This window comes from Schistocerca piceifrons, chromosome 5, assembly GCF_021461385.2.
Source record: "Schistocerca piceifrons isolate TAMUIC-IGC-003096 chromosome 5, iqSchPice1.1, whole genome shotgun sequence".
In the NCBI taxonomy this organism is placed as follows: Eukaryota; Metazoa; Arthropoda; class Insecta; order Orthoptera; family Acrididae; genus Schistocerca; species Schistocerca piceifrons.
Genome location: NC_060142.1, coordinates 219,274,296 through 219,297,460, shown reverse-complemented (window position 1 = coordinate 219,297,460; position 23,165 = coordinate 219,274,296). Strand labels below are relative to the sequence as shown.

At 34.3% G+C, this 23,165-nt stretch overlaps 1 protein-coding gene across 3 annotated transcripts in view; it reads right to left on the bottom strand.

Moving 5' to 3' along the window:
- LOC124797877 (aldehyde dehydrogenase, dimeric NADP-preferring-like) overlaps positions 1 to 23,165 on the bottom strand; it is a 201,924-nt gene that overhangs the window by 44,360 nt on the left and 134,399 nt on the right. For all 3 annotated transcript variants that reach the window (XM_047260968.1, XM_047260969.1, XM_047260970.1), the window contains exons 4-7: positions 5,526 to 5,621; positions 5,195 to 5,416; positions 409 to 572; positions 65 to 295 (exon numbers count right to left, since the gene is read on the bottom strand). In XM_047260968.1, coding sequence (XP_047116924.1) covers positions 65 to 295; positions 409 to 572; positions 5,195 to 5,416; positions 5,526 to 5,621 — 713 coding nt within the window. The remainder of the gene's footprint in view (positions 1 to 64; positions 296 to 408; positions 573 to 5,194; positions 5,417 to 5,525; positions 5,622 to 23,165) is intronic.

Below are 23,165 nucleotides of genomic sequence, written 5' to 3'. Positions count from 1 at the left end.
TTGAATTTTAGGTTTCTGACATCTACTTGAATAATTCATTCTATATATATGATGTGGAACTTACTGGAAGTGTCGATCAGTAACAATTCGAGCAAGATCAGGCGAATTCTTTGGATTATCTCCATACCATTCCCGAAGCACCTCTTTAGCTATTGCAATAAATCGCTTCTCTAGATCCTTAGTACACAACAAATAATCAGGCCCTACACATGTTTGACCTGCATTAAGGCACTTTCCCCAAAGAATTCGTTTTACTGCAATGTCCATATTTGCTGTAGAATCCAAGTAAACTGGGCTGTCAACATAAAGCTATCTATATAAACAACTGAAATAGTATATTTTTAAAGGTAGATGCCACTTACTCCAATGAAGCAACAGCTACTACATTCAATAATGTAATATTCCTACCTTTTACCTCCCAGTTCTAAAGTTGTTGGTGTCAAGTGTTCATTAGCTGCTGCTCCCACAATTTTACCAACATGTGTTGAGCCAGTGTAAAAAATGTAATCAAAATGTTCTTTCAAAAGTTCACTTGTTTCAGCCACACCACCCTCGACAACATGGAAACAGTCCTAAAAATAAAATCAAAAGCTATAAACTACTTTTTCGTAAGTGAGGTTTGTCTACATATGTCATAACTCCACAATGCTCCCTCATAATCCCTGGGGTTACATGGTATGTTAGCCCTCCTTATGGTATAAGGAGTAACCCTCTTTCTACCAGTGACTTTGTCAAAGAGGGCAGAGGAGTGTGTAGAGGCCTCCTCTTATACTTGGAGTGGGAAATTGCCGCTAAGAGGCTGAAGAATCAGCAATGAACAATGGAATTAGGATACAGGAGGCAAATTAAACCACTGCATTAAAGACACACAATACAGATACACAGGAAACATGAGCTGTAAGTGAGAAAGTGTCATGAAGATTCCATATTAGCCCCCATTCAGGTCCCCAGGGGTGGGGGATGGAGAGGTGATTTCCAAGATGGTGGTAACCATGAGAAAAACACTGACTAATCAATAGTAGGGTAACATTCTGTAAATCAGAGCATGGGGATATTAAGTTCAAACATTGAAGGGAAACTAGAAAATCTGAAAAGAGGAATGCAAAGGCTCAGTCTACATATAGTGTGGGTCAGTGAACTGAAGTGGAAAGAAGATAAGGTTTTCAGGTCACATGAATATAGGATAATATCAACAGCAGCAGCAAATGGTGCAACAGGAGTAGTATTCATTGTGGACTGGAAGATAGGGCAGAGAATGAGTTTTGGGAACAGTTTGGTGATAGGATTATTCTTATCAAAATCTAGAGTGAATCAACATGAACAACAGTAGTTCATATAAACATGCCAACATCATAGACCTTAGATGGGTTAAGGGAAAGTATGGGCTCAATAGTAGGAATGAGACAGGAGAATGAGTTGTGCAATAAATTCAGGTAGTAATAGCTAATAAATTGTTCAAAAATTACAAGAGGAGGAGATACTCTTGCAAAACATGGAGAGATTCCAGAAGGATTACCTCATGGTCAGATAGAGATTTGGAAATCAGATCCTGGATTGTGAGCTGTACCTGAGAGACTCTGATCAAAATTTAGTAATGATGTAGAGTAGACTGAAGTTTAAGAGAATAATTTCAAAGAATCAATACTGAAAGAAGTAGGACACTGAAGTACTGAGGAATGATAATGAGTGGTTGAAATTCTGTAGATCCTGTGATATTCAGTACTACAATAGATAGTTCTGTTGAATGGGAATGGACATCATTAAAATCAGCAATCACAGATGTTGAACAGGTGAATTTGGCACAAGGAAGGTAGCCATGAAGAAACGCTGGGTAACAGAAGAAATACTTCAGTTAACTGATAAAAGTATAAAGTACAAAAATGTTTAGGAAAAGACAGAAGTATCATTGTCATGGTCTTCAATCTGAAGACTGTTTTGATGCAGCTCTCCATGCTACGCTATCCTGTGCAAGCCTCTTCATCTCTGCATCCTCCTGCATCTGCTTACTGTATTTATCTCTTGGTCTCCCTCGATGACTTTTGCTCTCTATACTTCTCTCCAACACTAAACTAGATGTCTCAGAAAGTGTCCTGTTAACCAATCCTTTCTCCTAGTCAGGTTATGCAACAAATTTCTTTTCTCCCAGGTTCTGTTCAGTACTTCCTCATTAGTTACATGATCTATCCATCTTTAGCATTCTTCTGTATCGCCACATTTCAAAAGCTTCTGTTCTCTTCTTGTCTAAACAGTTTATAATCCAGGTGTCACATCCATACATGGCTACACAACACAGAAATACTGTAAGAAAAGACTTCCTAACACTTAAATCAATATACAATGTTAACAAATTTCTCTTTTACAGAAATTCTTCCTTGCCATTGCCAGTGTACATTTTATATCCTCTCTACTTTGGCCATCATCTGTCAATTTGCTGCCTAAATAGCAAAGCTCACCTACTACTTTCAGAGTCTCATTTCCTAATCTAACTCCTTCAGCATCACCTGACTTAATTAGGCTACATTCAATTATCCTCCTTTTGCTTTTGTTGATGTTCACCTTATATCCTCCTTTCAAGGCACTGTCCATTCTGTTCAAAAGCTCTTCCAAGTCCTTTGCCATCTCTGACAGAACTACAATGTCATCAGCAAACCTCAAAGATTTTATTTCTTCTCTTTGAACTGTAATTGCTGCTGCAAACTTTTCTTTGCTTTCCTTTACTGCTTGCTCAATATACAGATTGAATAATATTGGGGATAGGCTACAAATATATCTCATTCCTTTCTCAACCACTTCTTCCCTTCAGTGCCCCTTTGACTCTTAAAACTGCTGTTTGGTTTCTGTATGAGTTGTAAATAGCCTTTTGTTCATTATGTTTTACCCGTGCTAGCATCAGAATTTCAAAGAGAGCATTCCAGTCAACATTGTCAAAAGCTTTCTCTAAGTCCACAAATATTATAAACATAGGTTTGCCTTTCCTTAACCTATCTTCTAAGACAAGTCGTAGGATCAGTACTACCCCACATGTTCGTACATTTCTCTGGAATCGAAACTGATCATCCCCAAGGTCTGCTCCTACCAGTTTTTCCATGCTTCTGTAGGGAATTCGTGTTAGCATTTTGGACCTATGACTTATTAGATAGTTCAGTAATGTTCACAGCTGTCAGCACCTGCTTTCTTTGGAATTGGAATTATTTTATTATTCTTGAAATCTGAGGGCATTTTGCTTGTCTCATTCATCTTGCTCACCAAATGTAAGAGTTTTTCTCATCTATCAGCAGCTCTGATGGGATGTTGTCTACTCCTGGGACCTTGTTTCAATCTAGGTCTTTCAGTGCTCTCTCAAATTCAAGCCGCAATGCCATATCTTCCACCTCATGTTCATCCACATCCTCTTCCATTTCTATAGTACTGCCTTCATCTCCCTTTTATAGACCCTCTATATACTCCTTCCACCTTACCTTCTTTGCTTAGGGCTGGTTTTCCATTTGGGCTCTTGATATTCAGGACAGGACAGGAATATGGCAATGTAAGTCATTTAGGAAGGAAATGAACAGGCAGTGCAAAGGAGCTAAAGCAAAATGGCTGGAGAAAAATGCAATGAAACTGAAAAGGAAATGGCTGTGGGAAGGACTGGTAAGTAACTAGGAAAGCCTTCAGTGAAATTAAAAGCAAAGGTGTCAGCATGAAAAATGCAAGAGAGACTCCATTGTTAAATGCAGAGAACAGAGTGGATCAGTAAAAAGAGAACACTGAAAACCTCTAAAAGGGGGGAGAACTGTCTAATGACAATATAGAAGAAGTAGTTCAAGTCAGTGTGGGAGATACATAGGATCCATTAGACGACAATTACCATGGCCTTAGGAAAGGAAAAGACACCAGAAGGGCAGTTCCAATGTTGTGCTTGATAATGAGAGTAAAACTTAAGGAAAATCAAAGGATGTTCAGAGTATTTGTTGACCTAGAAAAATCATGTGACAATGACGCAAGATGTCTGAAATCCTCAGGAAGATAGATGTAAGGTATAGGGAAAGATGTGTAGTGTAGTGAATAATATGTAGAAGAACAAAGAGGGAAAAATAAGAATGGATGACTAAGAACAAAGTTCTCGTATTAGTAAGGATATATGATGGATGTGCAGTCTTTCTCCCATACTGTTCAATGTATACATCAAAGAAGCATGACATAAAAGGAGATTGATGAGGAGTGATATTAAAATTCAGAGTGAAAGACACTTTGCACAGAGAGTAAACCAAAGAAAGACAAAAGTAATGAAGAGTAGTTGAAATGAGATTAGTGATAAATGTAATATAAAGAGCAGGGGTCATGAAATAGATGAGGTGAAGGAATTCTGCTGGCTCTGAACCAAAATGTGATACAGATGAAACAAAATGGTGGGGAGAGGGGGGGGGGGGGGGGAATGAAAAGCAGACTAAGACATGCCAAGGACAGCATTTTGCCCTAACGATGTCAGCTACTATCAAATATCAGCCATAATTTGAGGAAAAAATTTCTGAGATTGTACAATTGGAAGTGAATCATGGACTGTGGGAAAACTGGAAAAGGAGAAGACTTAAGCATTTGAAAAGTGGTGCTATAGAAAAATATTGGAAATTAAGTGGGTCGATAAGATAAGAAACAAAGAGTTCTCTTTAGAATCAGTGATGAGAAGAATATGTGAAAAATATTGACAAGAAGATGAAGCAGAATGATAGGACGTGTTAAGACATCAAGTAATATCTTCCACGGTACTTGAGGGAACTGTAGAGGGTATAAACCATAGGTGAATAATAGAATATATCCAACTAGTAAGAGAGGGTGATGGGAATTTGTGGTGGTCCATATCAGACCAGTTAGAAGAATGATGGTGAAAAAGGTGTGAACCCTCTGCCAGGCAGTTAAACATGAACTGCAGAGTAATCATGTAGATGTAGGTCTATAAGAATGGACTTAGAAGAGTCATCAGAAAGCTCGCTTGCTTGCTTGCTTGCTTATGTTTTATATGGTGAAATCTGTACAATGTTAAAGCTTAATAAAGCAATCAATCAAGTCTATTTTTTTTAATCCAAAGCTGGTGTTAGGACTTTGAAAAACTGTAGGTAGAGAAGGAGCATGACAGCAACATCAATAATAACACTAATATTGATGATAATAATAATAATAATAATAATAATAATAATAATAATAAGTTAAATACCCGATCAAGATATTTTGGAACCAATTCAGCTACAAGCTTTGAAGTGTGTGGAGACATTTCTGATGGTTTGATTACGAGACAGTTACCTGCTGCTATAGCACCAGCAGCAGGCAACAGTGCCAATTGAAATGGGTAATTCCAAGCACCCAAAATCAGAACAACACCATAAGGTTCATTATAAATGACAACATCATCCAACAGATAAACAAGTCCTTTCTCAGGCTGCAACAAAAAAATTCATTAAAAGTGGTAAACAGTTACAGCAAAACTTTTATTTTTCTGAAATCTCAAATTAAAACGAGAAAGACAACAAAATAGTTTAGAGGCATACCTTCTCTGGTTTCATCCAATCTCTAAAATGAATCAGTAGATTTATAACATCATTTTTCATAAGTTCTACTTCAGTCAGCATAGTCTCTTGTTTACTCTGTAAAAGAAAATAATAGATGTCATTGAACTGCGAATCACATACTCTCAGATATGGTTAATTGGTTCAAGGTGAATGGTCTCTCATTAAATTCCAGCAAGACCAGCTTTATCCAATTCTGTACAAAAACAGAAAAAGAGAGAGAGATAAGTGTGACATGTGGTAATCAACCAATAGTTAGAACGGAAACAACAAAATTTCTTGGAGTGCACATTGACAAGAAAATGAACTGGTCTTCACATATTATTGATCTCTGTAAGAGGCTTAGCTCTGCTACCTATGCTTTACGGGTTGTCACTACATGTGTTGAACCTAACACTGCAAAAGTGGCATATTATGGCTATTTTCATTGTCTCATTGAGTACGGAATTATTTTTTGGGGCAACCAGCCATTAGCAAGGAAAGTGTTCATTGCACAGAAGCGAGCTTTAAGAATTATATGTGGATTGCGCCCAAGAGACTCTTGTAGAAATAGTTTTTGTAATCTTAAAATATACACAACTGCATGCCAATATATTTTTTTCTCTCATGTGTTTTGTTTGTAAAAATATAGATATATTTCAGCCAAACAGTAATTATCATGAGCATAACACACGGAGGAAGAATGACATACACAGTGAACTCAGAAATTTGAGCCTGGCACAAAAGGGTGTCCACTACACTGGAGCAAAACTCTTCAATGCTCTTCCTCCCGAAATAAAGACAAAGATTCACAACAATAGTGAGTTTAAGAAAGCTCTAAAAATATTTTTGCTAGAAAAAGCTTTTTACAGTCTAGATGAATTTTTAACTAAATAAATTGTAATATTTTAATATTATATAATACAAGTTGACATAATGCCACTATGAATTTTATTTAACCTGAGCTCTGTAACTGTGTGTGCTCCGTATCTGTTTTCTGTAGTGTTTTAATGATTCTAAGAAAATATGTATTTTCTTTTTCTATATTGCTGCCCAAAGAATTTACTGTATACATTTTTATATAATTATTATTTTATATAATTATGTACTCAAATTTCTGTATATGCTATAAGATTATCAGATTGTATTTGTAAAAAACTGACTTGTTCCACGTCCTTGTGTATCCAACACAGTTGGACCTACGGAACACGAAATAAATCAAATCAAATCAAATCAAACTCTCATGCACTTCTTGCTTTGTGTACATCTAATTAAAGATAACATTCATCAATTTGTAATTAATAAAGAAGTACAATTCAGAGAAGCTGTATTCTGTGTGTAATTAAGACTGATACAAATAGTATAATTTGCAGGAAAGCTAGTGTCTTAAAATGACAACTAGTTTTCAAGTATTGATATTTGCCACCAGTCTGTAGGGTTTATTTATTAATTTTATCCATCTTTCAGCACTAACATGCAACTGATGTCGTCAGAAGAGTTACAGCTATTTGTACATTATGTTTTACATACCAAAATACTACATAGTAAAAATATAGCAATGTTGTAAACTATTAGTTTACAACAGCCTCTACACCTAGATCCATACATAACAGTAAGCCATAATTTATCAGCATTAACATGCAGTCAATGTTGTCAGAAGTATTATAGCTATTTGTACATTATGTTTCATATAACAAAAATATTACATGGAAAAAAAAGACAGTGTTGTACCCTATTAGCTTATAGCTAGCTGCCTCTACATCCATAACTATACATAACAGTAAGCCTTAGTTTATCAATAAATTAGATCATCTTTACAACTATTCTGAAATTCTTCTACACTGTAGAAAGTATTTTTCTTCATCCACACTTTGGTTTTAGTTTTGAAAATATCCATTGAAACCAATTGAGCCTGTACGGGTAAAGTGTTGAATAATTTTATGCCTATGTATTCATAGCTAGATTGGGTTTTCTTAAGCCTGGTTGTGGGTATATCAATCATATTTGTTTGTCGAGTATTGTGTTGATGAACTGATTTCCTTATAGTGTAGTGGTTTACGTTTTCTTTTATGTTTAATAGGCAACAATATATGTAAAGAGATGGAACTGTGAGAATTTTTAAGTCTCTAAAATAAGGTCTACATGAGGTCTTGTTGTCAGTGATTCCGTAAAAACGTCTAATTGCTTTCTTCTGCCAAGTGAAAATTTTTTGGCTCCTGGAGAGTTACCCCATAAAAGAATGCCATATTGTAGATGGCAATGAAAGAAGACATAGTATGACTGAAGCAATAAATCTTGTGTAACACATGTGTGTAGTTTGGCTAGTAGGTAGATAACTCGTGATATCTTTCGACATACATAATCTGTATGTGTGCCCCAAGTTAATTTTGAGTCAATGTGTATTCCTAGTAGTTTAACAGATGATAACTCCATGTTACTGTTTGATAAACTAAAGATTATCTTGACAGTCTTTTCATGGTTCATAGATAAGTCATTAGCTTTAAACCAGATATTAGATATTTTGAGACACTCTTCACTTTCCTCCTTCAATATGTTTATATCCTTTCCAGAATTAGCTAATGTTGTGTCATTAGCAAAGAGGATAGATTTACAGGGTAAGTTATTCGGAAAGTCATTTACAAACAATATAAATAGTAGAGGGCCAAGCACTGAGCCCTGAGGAACACCTCGTTTTTTCAACTGCTTTGACTGTTGACAAATTTGACCTGAATCCATACTGAGAATCATTTAATATATTATTTTCTGATAGGTGTATGCATAGTTGCTGCAGTATGCAATGTTTTTGAGAGAATAGGCACAAGCGAAATTGGTCTATAATTATTGATGCAAGACTCGTCACCCTTTTTGTATAATGGTATGACAACTGTTTTTTTTGAGACATTCTGGAAAGTGTCCCCTCGAGAGCATCCAGTTTATCAGTATGCAAAGAGGATATGTTATGAGATCTACAACTTTTTTAATTACATAGTTTGACAGGCCATACACATCTTCAGATCTAGAGTATCCTAATATAGAGGTTGCTTTAATTATATCAGTTACTTGTACTTCTCTCCATTTACAAGCTGACACTATGTTTGTAATGTTTTCTTGAAAATTTCTGGCAGATATGGGGGTGAGAAATAGGTGTATGTGTTGAATTGGAATTCTGGTTGCTGTGGGTTGGAAGGCTAAGATTGGCAGAGTTGACAAAAAAGAGATTGAAATCATCAGCAGTGACGTTAGCAGCATTTGTGTTGTCTTTGTAGTTTATATCCATACCTAGCTCTGCTTTTATTACTTTCCATGCAGCTTTACATTTATTGTGTGCTTTTTTAATGAAATCACCATTAGCCTTACACTTGGCTATTTTAATTTCAGATCTATATTTTCTTTTCAGGTTTTTGTAAGTTTCTTTATCTACTGCTCCCTTTTTGACCTTATCATGACAAGTAATTACCAATAGTCTCAGTTTTTGTAATTGGGGTGAAAACCACTTCTGTATAGTTGAGTGGCTAGGTTTCCTAACTTTTTTGTTTTTTAACCAGTGGACAGCATGTGTGGAAGATTTCAGAAATGATTTTGAGAAATGTGCTGAAGGCTTCACCAACATTTCTGGAGGAATGTATAATAGTATTCCAATCTATAGACTTACGTTCTTCTCTATACTTGCTAATATTTGTATCTGTAGATAGTCTGACACACTGAGTTTGTTCCTCTTCTTCTTTTGGTTTTTTAGTAATTAGTTTCAGCCATATACCTCTATCGTCTGACAGGTAATCGACATTAAATAAGCCTAGCTCAAAATCACATTTGTATACATTTGTTATTAGATTGTCAAGACAGGAGGAGTGCCTTGTAGGACTTTCATTAGCACAAAAGAGATTATAGGATCTTAACATGTTTACTAAATAAACATTTCTGGCTGTCATTTTCCTAATGTCTATGTTTAGGTTCTGCTCCTTCATGTTTATATATATGTTATGATGGTTATTAATGGTAAACCATTATCTGCATACCCTAAGAATTGACTATAATTCTTTTATATGCATTCTTATAGCAATGCAAACAATGATCTGAGTTATGACATTTTTCAAGAACATTAACAAATTTTTGTTTTTAGAGTGTTTCATATTTTCTGTGTTTGGCAATGCCTTCAGTTCAGAAATTCATTCTTAATCTTATATAAATTTCCATATCCCAGTCACAAATAATTTTTAAAGTTTGATGTCTTAACTGTTTTCCCTCATGGAAACTTAGCTGATCCCATTTATATGAAAACCATAATTTTTTGAAGGTGAACTAATGATGTGTGTATACTGAATCAAAGCTTTTGTGGCCTGAAACAAGCTTCCAGATGCTGTAACCAACATTTCACAAAATTTTGTCCAAATTTGGACTCTAACCAACAAATGTAGATTCAAGTGCGTTCACAAGTTTGGCAACAAGTAAGACAGCTCCAAAGAAGATGCTTCAGGTGTCAAACTTAATTTGTCCAAAGAGTCAGAAAAGTGTTCAAAACTATTGAAATTATTAATGCTGTAATGAAGTTCAAGGTTGAAAAGCTGTGATCAGACATTGTCAACATTTCTGTATAATGAAAGTGAATCTAAGGTATTTGAGTTATCAAAAACAGATGGGATTTCATCATTAAGAGCAGAAGATTATTCAAAATCCATTGTATGTAAGGAATCTCTTCAGTAAACACTATTTAAATTTTGTGAAAAATTGGAGCTTGAATGGTGGGAGAAGTATCTGAATGAATTTTGTAAACAGTTTGGTAATTTAATTAAAGAAATGAATGCAGTTGCAACAGTCTTAAATGAGCACTTTCTAACAGCTTCTGAGAAAACTGGCTGTGGGGGTTCAGTCAATGAGGCTATGGACCTTCTGAAAGGATCTGGTCTGTGCAAAATTAATCAAATGCTCATAGCCCCAGTTACAGTCAGTGAAGTGGAAAGGATCATCACTAAAATGCAAACCAAAATGTCATCTGGCTTTGATAATATCTCCACTAAGGTACTTAAACATTGTCATAATGCCATTTGTGTAATATTTTGCCATATATTTAATGAATCCCTTTGACAAGGTATTGTCCCTGATAGAATGAAGTATGCTGATGTGAAACCATTGTTCAAGAAGGGGGAAAAAACTGATGCTTCTAACTACCGCCCTATATCCCTTTTAACATGCTTCTCCAAAGTTCTCAAGAAACTGATGCATAGGAGAATTGTAGAACACCTGAATTTCCACAAGGCTCTTAGTCAATGCCAATTTGGTTTCCAACTGATGATGCCATATTCTCCTTTACTAATAATGTTCTAGAAGCACTGATCAATAAATTGGCTTCAGTTGGTATTTTTTGCGACTTAACCAAAGCCTTTGACTGTGTGAGCCATGAAATCCTCCTTTCAAAAGCAGCCTATTATGGTTTAACTGACGCAGTGGGAATGTGGCTCAGATCATACCTGACTGACAGAAAGCAGAGGGTATTGCTGAATCATGAAGATGGCTCAATAGCTTCATCTGGCTGGGGAACAGTTAGTGTAGGTGTGCCGCAAGGTTAGGTGCTTGGCCCTTTGCTCTTTCTTATTTTTATTAATGACCTTCCTCACTATTCTAAGGCTACCATCGAATTTACTCTTTTTGCAGATGATACATACCTTGTTATTGAAAAAACGCATGAAAATGATATTGTATCATCTGCCAACTTGGTGTTCTATGACCTCCATAAGTGGTTCAGATCCAATGGCCTAACTTTAAATCTAAAAGAAACCCCAGTTTATACATTTCCATGGGGCTCACAAAGTTCAGGATGACATAAGTCTAAGCTATAATGATCAAGATACATATCAAGTGTATTCAACAAAATTCTTAAGCCTCCACATTGACAATAAATTAAATTGGTCTTTCCATATTTTGGACTTGAGAAAAAGACTTAGTTCAGCAACTTATGCTCTACATGTTATAGCAACAACTGCTAATAGTGATGCTGTTAAGGGCGCTTATTTTGGCTATTTCCATTGATTGTTATGCTATGGCTTAATATTCTGGGGTAACCTACCAATGGCAAACAAAGTATTTGTAAAATGCTGATATGAAACTTCCTGGCATATTAAAACTAAAGTATTTGTAACTCAGAAAAGAGCAATTCGAATTATAAGTGGAGTTAACAGGAATCATTCATGCAGAAATCTTATTTAAACACACAAAATATTAACAATGACCTCACAATATATCTTAACCCTTATGTGCTTTTCAGCTAAGAACCTACACATGTACAAAACCAATACTTCTTATCATGACTATGACACATGAACAAAACATGACTTTCATGTTGACAGAAAAAACTGGAGTCTGATACAAAAGGGAGTATACTACTCAAGCATAAAGGTGTTTAATGCACTCCCATCTGACATAAAAAATCTTACCAGTGAAATGCCAAAATTTAAGAGTAAATTGAAGGAATATCTTCTGGAAAAAGCTTTTTACTCTCTTAATCAATTCTTTAATGTAACATTGTAACTTAGATGCAATACTTTACTCGTAATATTTGCTATTGCCACTTTGTAACTTTATACATCTTACACCAGTATGGGAATTCGTGTTCAGGCAGTTGGCACTATCAAATTCCTGCTAATGTATAGTTTGTAATACGGAAAATTCTAATTTATTATTTTATCATTTCATACCTCTGTTTTACCATAGAAAATGCTTAAGCCTGTAACTATTTACATACTTTGTTTCTTATACACCAATTGCAATTTACATTTGTTAGCATATACAAGTAGGCTACTGTGTTAATTTATATTGTGACTCGTTCCATATCCATGCAATTCTTTTGTATACTGGATCTATGGAACACGAATAAATAAATGAATAAATAAATAAAGTTAAAATAAACTGGAGAAACTTAAGTGGTAATGTAATAAATGATATAGATTTGTCTGAAATATTTGATGCTGGTAAGAAAATTCACAATTATGACCTGTCAGTTACACAAAGGGAAAAAGTTACTGAAGTAAGTGAAAGTAAAGCTGAGTTTGCCTCTGTTCAACAATTGCACATTTTTAATTTGACAGTTGATCTAAGGGAGACAATGGATGTAAAATGTACAATTCGGACTGCGTATAGTCATAAGGCAGTGACTGGAAATGTACCATTAATAAGAATTTTAAAAAACCGCCAGACAGGAAAGTGTGAGAGCTCAGAGAGAGATACACAAATTTGCCCACAAGAAAGAACTGAAAGACTTTTTCTTTATTTCATTTTGGTGAAAGGACTTTTGCTATATTGTGCTTTATACTTTGATTTATGTTGTACTATGAGCATTTGAAGATAGTGATTACACAGTCTGTATACTTAGTGCTTTCATTTGTTTTGCCTTTTTTGTAGGAATATTGTTATATTATACTGGTGTGATTTACTAGTTTTGCTATGTAGTGTTTTGTATGAGGAATTGCGTTGACTTCATGATTTCAGAATTATGCTGTGTTCTTTTTTATGGTGGTATTTGAACTGAACTATTTTGTGGTTACATGCCATTTGGTTTTGTTAAGGTTGGGGTTGATATTGTGTGTTCCCTCAGGAAAACACACAACCATTGTATGTTATATGCTTGCCAAACACAGGGTTCTGAGTTATTTAGCACTATTTTATCATATTCACTTTCTGAATTGTATTATCCTTCACTCATTCTTTAATCTACCACAGTTACCTCTTACTATCATGTATGTCCACTGTGTATTAGTCAGCAGACATGTCACACATTAATTATGTTATATTTCACCTTTACTGATTCAATATGAATTCATGTTTATCACAGAATTTGCAAATAAACTAAAAAACGTTCACTTTGTTCAAGCAGTAAAGAACAGTCAGTGTTGTGTAGTGAAAACTGTCCAGATCGCGGTATGTCAATAAATAGCATCACCCAAAAAGGCCCATCTGTTTCAAACAATAAAAAATATACAGAAACATGCATTTCAGGTACCGCTCTGATAAACAACGCAGAACAAATCAATATCGACCAGCTGAGACTGTGCAAAAAAGATCGACAGGTCCTTATACTTGCCGACAGTCACAGTCATCAAATTGCAGAAAGAGTGTCAAGCCTTTTACCAAGCTACAATGTCATGGGTTTCGTGAAACCAGGAGCTTGTTTTTCGGAAGTAACAAAACCAATTGAAAACTCTTGTAAAAACTTTGGACCATCAGACTACGTGGTAATTTTTGGAGGTGCGAACGATGTTGCAAGGGATCAAGCCAACAAAATAAAAATAGCTCTTAAATGTGTACTGAAGCAGACAATCCACACGAATGTGTTAGTTATTAACCAACCACAGAGGCATGACCTACCTTCCTGGTCATGTGTGAATCAATTAGTGATTAAGATAAACTCTGACATAAAGGATGTTTGTGGAAAATTTGAGCATGCAAATGTAATAGATGTAAGCACTCTTGAAAAATCCATGCACATCTAAATTATGCTGGTAAACAATACCTAACAGAGAAAATATATAATTTTGTAAAGCATTACACTAGAAAACTTACCAGTACGTTGGATAATTGGCTCATAACAGGCAATGAAAGCTCAAAACACAAAGCAGAACATGTTAAAGGGGTCCAAATTGACTCACAAGGAAGGATGAAACCCAAGGAAAGAACGAATAACACAAAAATGGGCCAAAACACATTAGATAAATGGTTGGGAAGAAACACACTCCAAGGGACACGTAAAGGTTTTTTAGAGTAGCTGAGGGTGCCACAGGGGAATGTGTTACAGAACAAACTTTTACATTCACTTTAAAAGTCGTTCACCAAAATGTACAGTCTCTACCAAACAAACATGATGAAATAAATGTGCTTCTTAGGAATGAGTGGAAGGAGGTATCAGTTTTATGTTTTTGTGAGCACTGGCTAGAGAAGGACCATTTACAGTATTCAAACATAACCGGTTTCACTCTGGCAAACTACTTTTGCAGATCAATATCAAAGCTTGGAGGAAGCTGCATTTATGTAAAAGAAAACATAGACTATAAGATAATAGACTGTGTACATCACTTGGGAAGCGAAAAACACTTTGAAGCCTCAGCTATTGAAATAACATCAGGAAAAACTTTAATAATGTGTGTTTACAGATCACCCAACAGCAATGTAAACATTTTCTTTAAAAAACTTGACCTTGCACTAGGGAAACTTAAAAATACTTGCAAAACTATAGTTCTGTGTGGCGATTTTAATATTGACCTCTTAACACATAGCCACCAAAGAGAAAAATTCCTTAATATTATTCAAGAATATAACCTGTGCACTAAAATAAACTCCCCTACACACGTAACAAAACTAGTGCTACACTTATTGATCCGATCTTTGTAAACACTGACATGCACACCTCAGAAAACTTTAATACCGGCTACAGTGACCACAATGCACAGCTACTTGCCATATGCGGAAGTGTTGATTTGTCTAGCAATGGAAGTGCTATGTACAAGAGAAAATTCAGCATGCAGAATATTGAGCACTTCAAACATATGCTAAGTACCCACTCGTGGAATAAAATCTACAATAGTTACAACACAGATGAAAAGCTGGATAATTTCATGGAAATTTACAGACATTGTTTCGAAATTGCATTTCCAAAAAAGAAAATAATTTGTAAAGGCCCCAGTAAACCCAAAACTTGGATTACATCAGGGATCAAAGTATCATGTAGAAGAAAAAGAGAACTTTTTGCACTATCAAAAACAGATAGCAGCCCTGAATTTGCTCACCACTTCAAAAAATACAAGTTAATTCTGAGTCGTGTAATAAGGGAAGCAAAATTAAGGGAAAATGACAAACTTATTATGGAATCATCAAACAAAGCTAAGACAATGTGGAATACGGTACAGAGACTTACTGGAAAGGTGGAAACACACAAAAATATTGTATTGTCACAGGCGGGCAGCAAGATCACTGATCCAAAATTAATTGCTAACCACTTCAATTCTTACTACACCAATATTGCTCGTGACTTAGCGAAGAAACAAATGGGGAAAACATCAAACAAAATATTACAGGAAATTTCTGGAAATAGTGTAACAAATACATCCATGTTCCTCCGTCCAATAAGTAGGGAAGAACTGTTAAACAGTATAAAGTCATTAAAAAATAAATATTCAGCCGGAGTCGACGATGTGCCAGACTATATTATAAAAGTATCAGCTGAACAGATACTCGCACCATTGCCAGATATATGCAATTCTTCACTATCAAGTGGTATTTTCCCACAACAGTTAAAAACTGCAAAAGTTGTACCCCTTTACAAAAAGGGCGATCGGCAGCAGATGGTCAACTATAGGCCTGTGTCACTCCTATCAGGTTTTTCAAAAATCATTGAAAAACTAGTTCTGCTACAACTAACTGATTTCTTTAACAAAAAAAATATGATTTCAGGATGTCAGCATGGCTTCAGGCCTCAGTGCAGTACTGAAACAGCCACTTTTAGCCTCATAAATCGTATTTTAAATTCAGTGGATAGTCACAAAAATGTTTCGGGGATTTTCCTGGATTTAACAAAAGCATTTGATCTAATAGACCATGAAATTCTCCTAAGAAAGTTAGAGTGGTATTGTGTAAGAGGCCTGCCACACGAGTGGCTCAAATCCTACCTAGAAAATCGCTCTCAGATAACAGAGGTAAAACACATGGGAAAAAACGAACTCCAAGCTTATCAATCGAAACCTTCCACATTAACCCACGGTGTACCACAAGGCTTCATTTTAGGTCCCTTTCTCTTCCTAATTTTCATAAACGACTTCCCCCTACACGTTCAACACTCCGAACCAGTGCTATTTGCAGATGACACAAGCATATTAATTGAAGGTGAAAATGAAATGGCTCTAAGTTTAAATGCTAAAGTCACAAGTGAAAATGTCTCAGAGTGGTTTATGAGGAATAAATTACTGATAAACCCTCAAAAAACAGTCGTCTTACACTTCTATACACAACAAAATAAAAACCCATTAAAACCAAACATGTCAATGGAAAACCAAAGAATTAACAGTGTCAGTGAGGCAAAATTTCTTGGCATCTACTTACAAGACAATCTTAAATGGAATTCTCACATCACTTCATTAAATTCTAAACTATCCAAAATGACTTATGCGATGAGGATTATATGGAACAACACAAGTCCTGAAACAGTTAGAGCCGTGTATTACGCTTGCATACACTCCCTATTAAGATATGGCATCATATTCTGGGGAAATTCTCCTCATTGCATAACCACATTCCGGAAACAAAAAAAGATTGTGAGGGTAATGAAAAATGCCAACAGCTGAAAATCATGCAAACCATTCTTTAAAGAACTGGGGATTCTACCCCTACCATGTATCTATATACTAGAAGTTGCAATGTTCCTTAAAAAAAGCATGCTAAAAAATGGAAATGTATTTATTCAAAATAAATCTGTACATGAACACCATACAAGGGCAAATAGTGACATACACAGACATCATTGTTATACCACACTGTGCAAGAAAGGTGTATATCACTCAGGTTCACATTTGTTTAATAAGCTGCCAAGTAACCTGAAGGCCATAAACAAAATCCATAGCTTTAAAAAATCTGTAACATCATATCTCTTGGAAAATTGTTTTTACTCAGTAACACAGTATCTTGAAAAATAAGTTGGTTGTATCAATATAAAAATGTAATGTAACAATATAGCAATATAAAAATGTAACGATTTATAAATGTAATGTATACACCAATGTAACAGTATATTAATGTAATATCATTTTGTCCAACATCTAAGGTATGGTATATGTACCACAAAGATTCAGGACATAAATAAATAAATAAATAAATAAATAAAAACTAATGGAAATTAATCTGAACCTTCTGAAATTAATTCTACATCAGTTTTTTCTAAGTCATTGTATTTCTAGTTCAGATGTTAAATAGTTAGGACTAGGATGATGTTTTGTATGCTTTGCTCATTAATTTTGCTTGGTTTTTGGGTTAAATTTAAGTAATTATTTTCTTGTATTTGAAGAAATTAGAATTAATGTAAAATCATTTATTTGGAAGATGGAGAACCAGACTTGTTGTTTTTAAAGTCATGTTATAGCTATAAAGCCTATGTGTAATGATTATTCTTTTGGTGGAGTAAATGTGTTGTTAAGCACTTTACTGAACATAGAGATATTTGTGGAATAATATCATGTGGGACAGCCTTTATGATACATCTCATTCATACTTTGGAATAACTTGAGTATTGAAGGAAGAGAAAGCTTTTTGGTAAAGTCACACCATATTACACAATGAAAATCTTGGGAGAAGTAAGTGAAGTTTGTTTTTGCCATGATCTGGATAACTAAATGTGGAATATGCATTAGTAATGTTGTCAAGAATGTTATATTTGTAGTGAAGTTTTGATGACATGAATATTGATTTTTTTATATTTATGATGTTGCAGTTAGATGAGAGGTAACTGTGATTGAAGAATTAAAGGTTATTGTCAAATAATGAGGACTATTATAAGAAGATAACATTATGAGGAAATTCTTGGATACTTAATGGATTATTATGATGTGTGGGTTGTTCATGGATAATAACATTGATGATTATGACAATGAGGTTGATGCCCCACTGTAGAGTACTATGAAGTATTTTTCATGAACAGAACTGGGTGGATGATGATAAGTTAGGTTTAGGAATTAGTAATCGTGAAATACAGTGGATTGTATTCACTCAGTCATATGGAATGCATTTTTAGTGCTCTATGCTATTTATAAGAACAGTGAAAAGTATGGTCATTAAAAAGAGGAAATGTAACATAGTAACTGAAAATTTGTGGTTTTTGTGATTATAATGAGTAGTAATGTTTTGTTTAAACTGTTAACTTGTTAATGACAGCAAGTATGTGGGCTAGTGAATTAATGATGATTAAATGTGTAATTAATGATGAAGAAATGATGTAGTTATAAATAACTGAGTACCAACTGAAAGTATTCATTCATTCATTCATTCATATTTATTCACCTTTAAACATTTTACATACAATTGGTGTCATACAATAAAAGTTACAGATATACTGTATACATCTATTTATACATATATTTGACAAGACAAATTGCTTGCATAATATTATATTTCTAATTTTGTAATATGTATTCCTTTCACAAAATGTACCATCAAAATTCAGTATCATTTATTGCACTCTCTTGAAATTCTTTAACTGTATAAAATACTTTACTTTTTATCCCTTTTGCTACTTTTACTTTAAATTTATCCATGGGCATAGAATGTGCACTTTTTGGTAATTTGTTAAAAAATGTGGGTGCTAGATACTTATAACTGCAGTGAATCAATGATAGTCTGGCAAATGGTATGTCAATTGTTTGACCATTTCTTGTATTATGTGAAGGCGTTGCCATCCTATGGTCAAAGTTATTTAAATTTTCTTTGGCATATATCAGGAAACTATAAATATACAAGCCAGGGACTGTCATTATATTTAATTCTTTAAAATGCTGCCTGCATAAGTCTCTGGGTGGTACTCCTTTTAAATACAGTCTTTGAAATTGGGCCGTTTCCCCACAGTACAATCCCGTAAGCGAGATGAGAGTGGAAGAAGCAAAGTATGCATATAGTAGGAGTGTTCTACTAATAGAGCCTCTCAGTTTATGTAAGAGGAAGATTATATGTGAGAGTTTTTTGCATAGCATGCCTGTGCGAGTTTTCCAGTTAAGTTTGTAGTAATGTAGGAACAAGTGCTGATAGATAAAAATGTTAACGGAAATGGAAAGTTAAGTAGTAAATTGATTGGGATCAGTATCTCTGGAATAACATGGAAAATTTTTACTGTCCAGGTATGATTTGGATAATTTAATTACAACTTTACTATCAAAATTCTTTTACAGCTTGTATGTTGAGCCATGTTTATAATTTTATTACAACTTGCTTTCACATTATGTGTATGTTTGTACTTATTTTTTTATTTCTAGGATTAGTCTTGCATGAAAATGTTGTATAAATGAATTTATTTTATTGTTTACATTTTTCCTTATGCAAACATGATTATAATTAATCTTCATTGTGAAGGTTTCACGTTGCGAAATCTTCAAGAGGACATACAACCTGTGTAAGCTATATGATTGGCAATCACATGGTCCCCAAGCTGTTGTAGCACATATTTAATTTTGTCATTCTTCTGTACTGATTACTATTTTGTCTTTTAAGCTACCTAAGTTACCTCTTTCTGTCATTACATCCTCTACTTACTGATATACGATGTTGTCAATGAAATTACTGATATTGATCAATATTGTGAAGAACTAACTTATGAATATGATAATGGATGTGGCAGCGATTCTGACAGCAATGTATGGGGTAGAAATGTGTGTAGCCCTGTGGACCAAGAAGTAAACTGATTATGAATTTTTATTTCTTTTTTGCTAATGAACCTACTGATCACCTATTTTATTCCCATATGATAAACTGCGCATATGAAATTTTCTGTTTTCACTGTAGTGATGATGAATTTATTTCAGCAAAATAACAGTAGTGCCTGTGTATTCCAGCAGTTGTGGAGATGCTGTCTTCCTTAATGATAATAATTATCATATCATTTTATATAGGCTTATAATTTCTTGAAAGTAGCATGTTAGAAATACATGCAAGTTTAGGATAAGAATAATATTGTATATTTCTTTCTTGGAAAACATATTTTAGTTTGGCTGCATAGACCATTTGACACGCATGCCATCCATAGTTGAAATACTTCTGTATGTGACTTGTGCACTGAGTAACAAATTAATGTAGATTTGTATTGATGAAGAAGTATTTAAGAGATTACTCACTTTAGGTGTACCAGTACAGTAATTTGATTTTGAAGTTTTTCTGCTAGTCTTGTACTTACATATATGCACACAGTCTGGTATGTGTATAATTTTGTTTCTGAACACATTTTCAGTTACTAATTAGAAACCAAGAAGAGCATCAGTTATCATTTTATACGACTGTATAACATTAAGTTGCATTAATTATGAATTATTTGACATTTTGAGTATATCTACCTGATATTTACTGTCATCATGTATGGTGTACCTTCTAAGCCTTTATGTGATTCAACACTAATTTTGCTGTACAGCTTGTCAGAAAAAGAAACCCTGATGTGGCGAATGCCCATGACATGAAAATGGAAGAAAAATTCCAGGGAACAAGAAAGAAGAATGAACAGAGGACTTCTAACATTCTAGTGTATTTTATCCAAGTCTCATATACACAGTAAGCCTATAACTCTATACAATGATCACAAATAGTAGGGGAATATAAATACCTGGGAATTACATTACAGACAGGAGCAACATATTTTGATACACATATTCAGGAAAGAGTAGCAGCTCCCATAAAAGCCATGTATGATATATAATATCCTGAACACAACCACTCTATCAATAAGCACAGTGATGACACTGTTCAAAGTGGCAGAAGTGCCAGTCATAATGTATGGAACAGAGATCATATAAGAAAAACAATATGAAAAGAACAGAAAAAGTCAAGACAGTGTTCATGAAAACGATACTACGAATGGAAAAAATAGCTGCATCCTGATTTACATGTGAACTTATGAAAGAGACTTAATTCACAGATATCAGATTACAACACTGGCTGTCTTCCACAGGACCATATCAGCACCTGAGTAACACTGTGGACAGAAAGAAGAAGAGGATAGAGATGGAGCTCTACAAACCACCAACCATGCTGGATGACAGCTGGACCAGAAAATGTAAGAACAGAGGCCTAAAACAACAAGACTGACAATACACAGATTTCATCATAAAATATGTGTCAACAACAAATTCCACAAACCGAGTGAAGAGTGTAAATGTATGTTATGTGTACAAGGGTGTAAAAAACACTGCATTATAACCTGTATGAAGAGAACAAAAACTATAACAGATTATAGCAAAGACTAGAAAAAGCTGTAGGAACTTGTATATTAATGCTCAGATGAACTGCACTTTTCTCACTAATAATAATATACAGTTTGTACTGTTAATTGAGACTGTGAAAATAACACAGGCTGAAACCTTTTGCAGGGATACCTGTAACAAAAAGACCTATACTGTTCTGGTTGACCAGTGCCTACATGAATTTCCACACTCATCATTTTTTACATTTTATTTTAGACATTTGTTGTTACATGAATATGCAGGCAGGTTCTCATGGATACATGATATGCATGAAATTATAATGTGTGTATGGGAGGGGGGGGGGGGGGTTAATGTCACAGTCTTAGATTTCATTTTATGTTTAATTAAGGAAATATCTGACACAAATTTTATAAATGAGGTGGTGGTACGCACTTTTAGTGTACTACCCAATACATTGAAATTTTTATAATGTTACCATGTATTTACTACACTGTTTATTGCTTCCACATTTATTAATTAGTACTTAACACCATGTGAAGTAATTTAATAATCTGCAGAAGACAAAATTCAGCATATCATTTCAAAGGCTAGGTTAAGACACTGTACAGTTTGAAATTTTGTTTGGCATGTTAGTACTAAACACACAGGACTGTCAAACAGAAGTTTCTGGAAAATACTGTAAAATGACATAGGCAATTATTCAAATTATAAATGTTGTGTCAATTATCCACCACAAGAATATTAACTCTCTTGCGTGACTTACGTTACATTGACCAATGTTGTTTGCTTCCTTCTGTTTGTGGATTTTCACATGCGTGTTCATTGTGTGCTAATAAGAGTGTTCTATGATTAATTGAGTGTTGGTGATTTCTGACTCCATCATCATACCACTAAGGGACTGAATTTGCCACACTGTTACAGCAAACAACCTTTAATATGATTTTAAAGGTAGTTCTGTGTATAAAGTAATATGACTTAGTCAGTGGAACCACTATAATCATAGGCAATATATAGTAATAGAATATATAATTTCTAGAATAATAATAGAATATATACGTTATGTTACTGATATTTGCATATTTCTATAATGACTGCACGGAACTAAAATCTTATGAAATGTTGAATAAAAAAATCTAATATGCAAGAAAAGAAACTATTTCAGATAACTTATGCATTTATTTATTTATTTATTTATTTATTCATCAGTGGAACAATAAATATTGTATGGATGTCATCAGATTACAACACATGAGCACACATTTACATTTACAATTAAACAGGTTTCTCGTATTTTGTGTAGTTTTTATAACTAGTCATACACATATTTATAATTACATAATATTTTTGAGATAATGTCATATGTTGCTAATAATCTACGTCTATGTTAAATATTCTTTAACAGTATAACAACTTTTACTTACTAAAAAGTTTTAAGCTTTTGTCTGAAAGTGAGGGGCTCATTTATTTCTTTAATGTCTTGTGGTAATTTGTTGTACAGTTTTATCCCATTGTAAAATATACTTTTTTGCGTCTTTGCCTTGTTCTTTCTATCTAGATGGAGGTGGTGACAAGCTCTTGTTTCATGGTCATGTATTAGGCTGTTTGTGTTGTACATGTTGAGATTTTTCTTAATGAACATTATGTTCTGAAAGATATACTCACAAGAAACAGTTAGAATTCCTAGCTTTCTAAATAATTCTAGACAGTGTGCCCTGTTGTT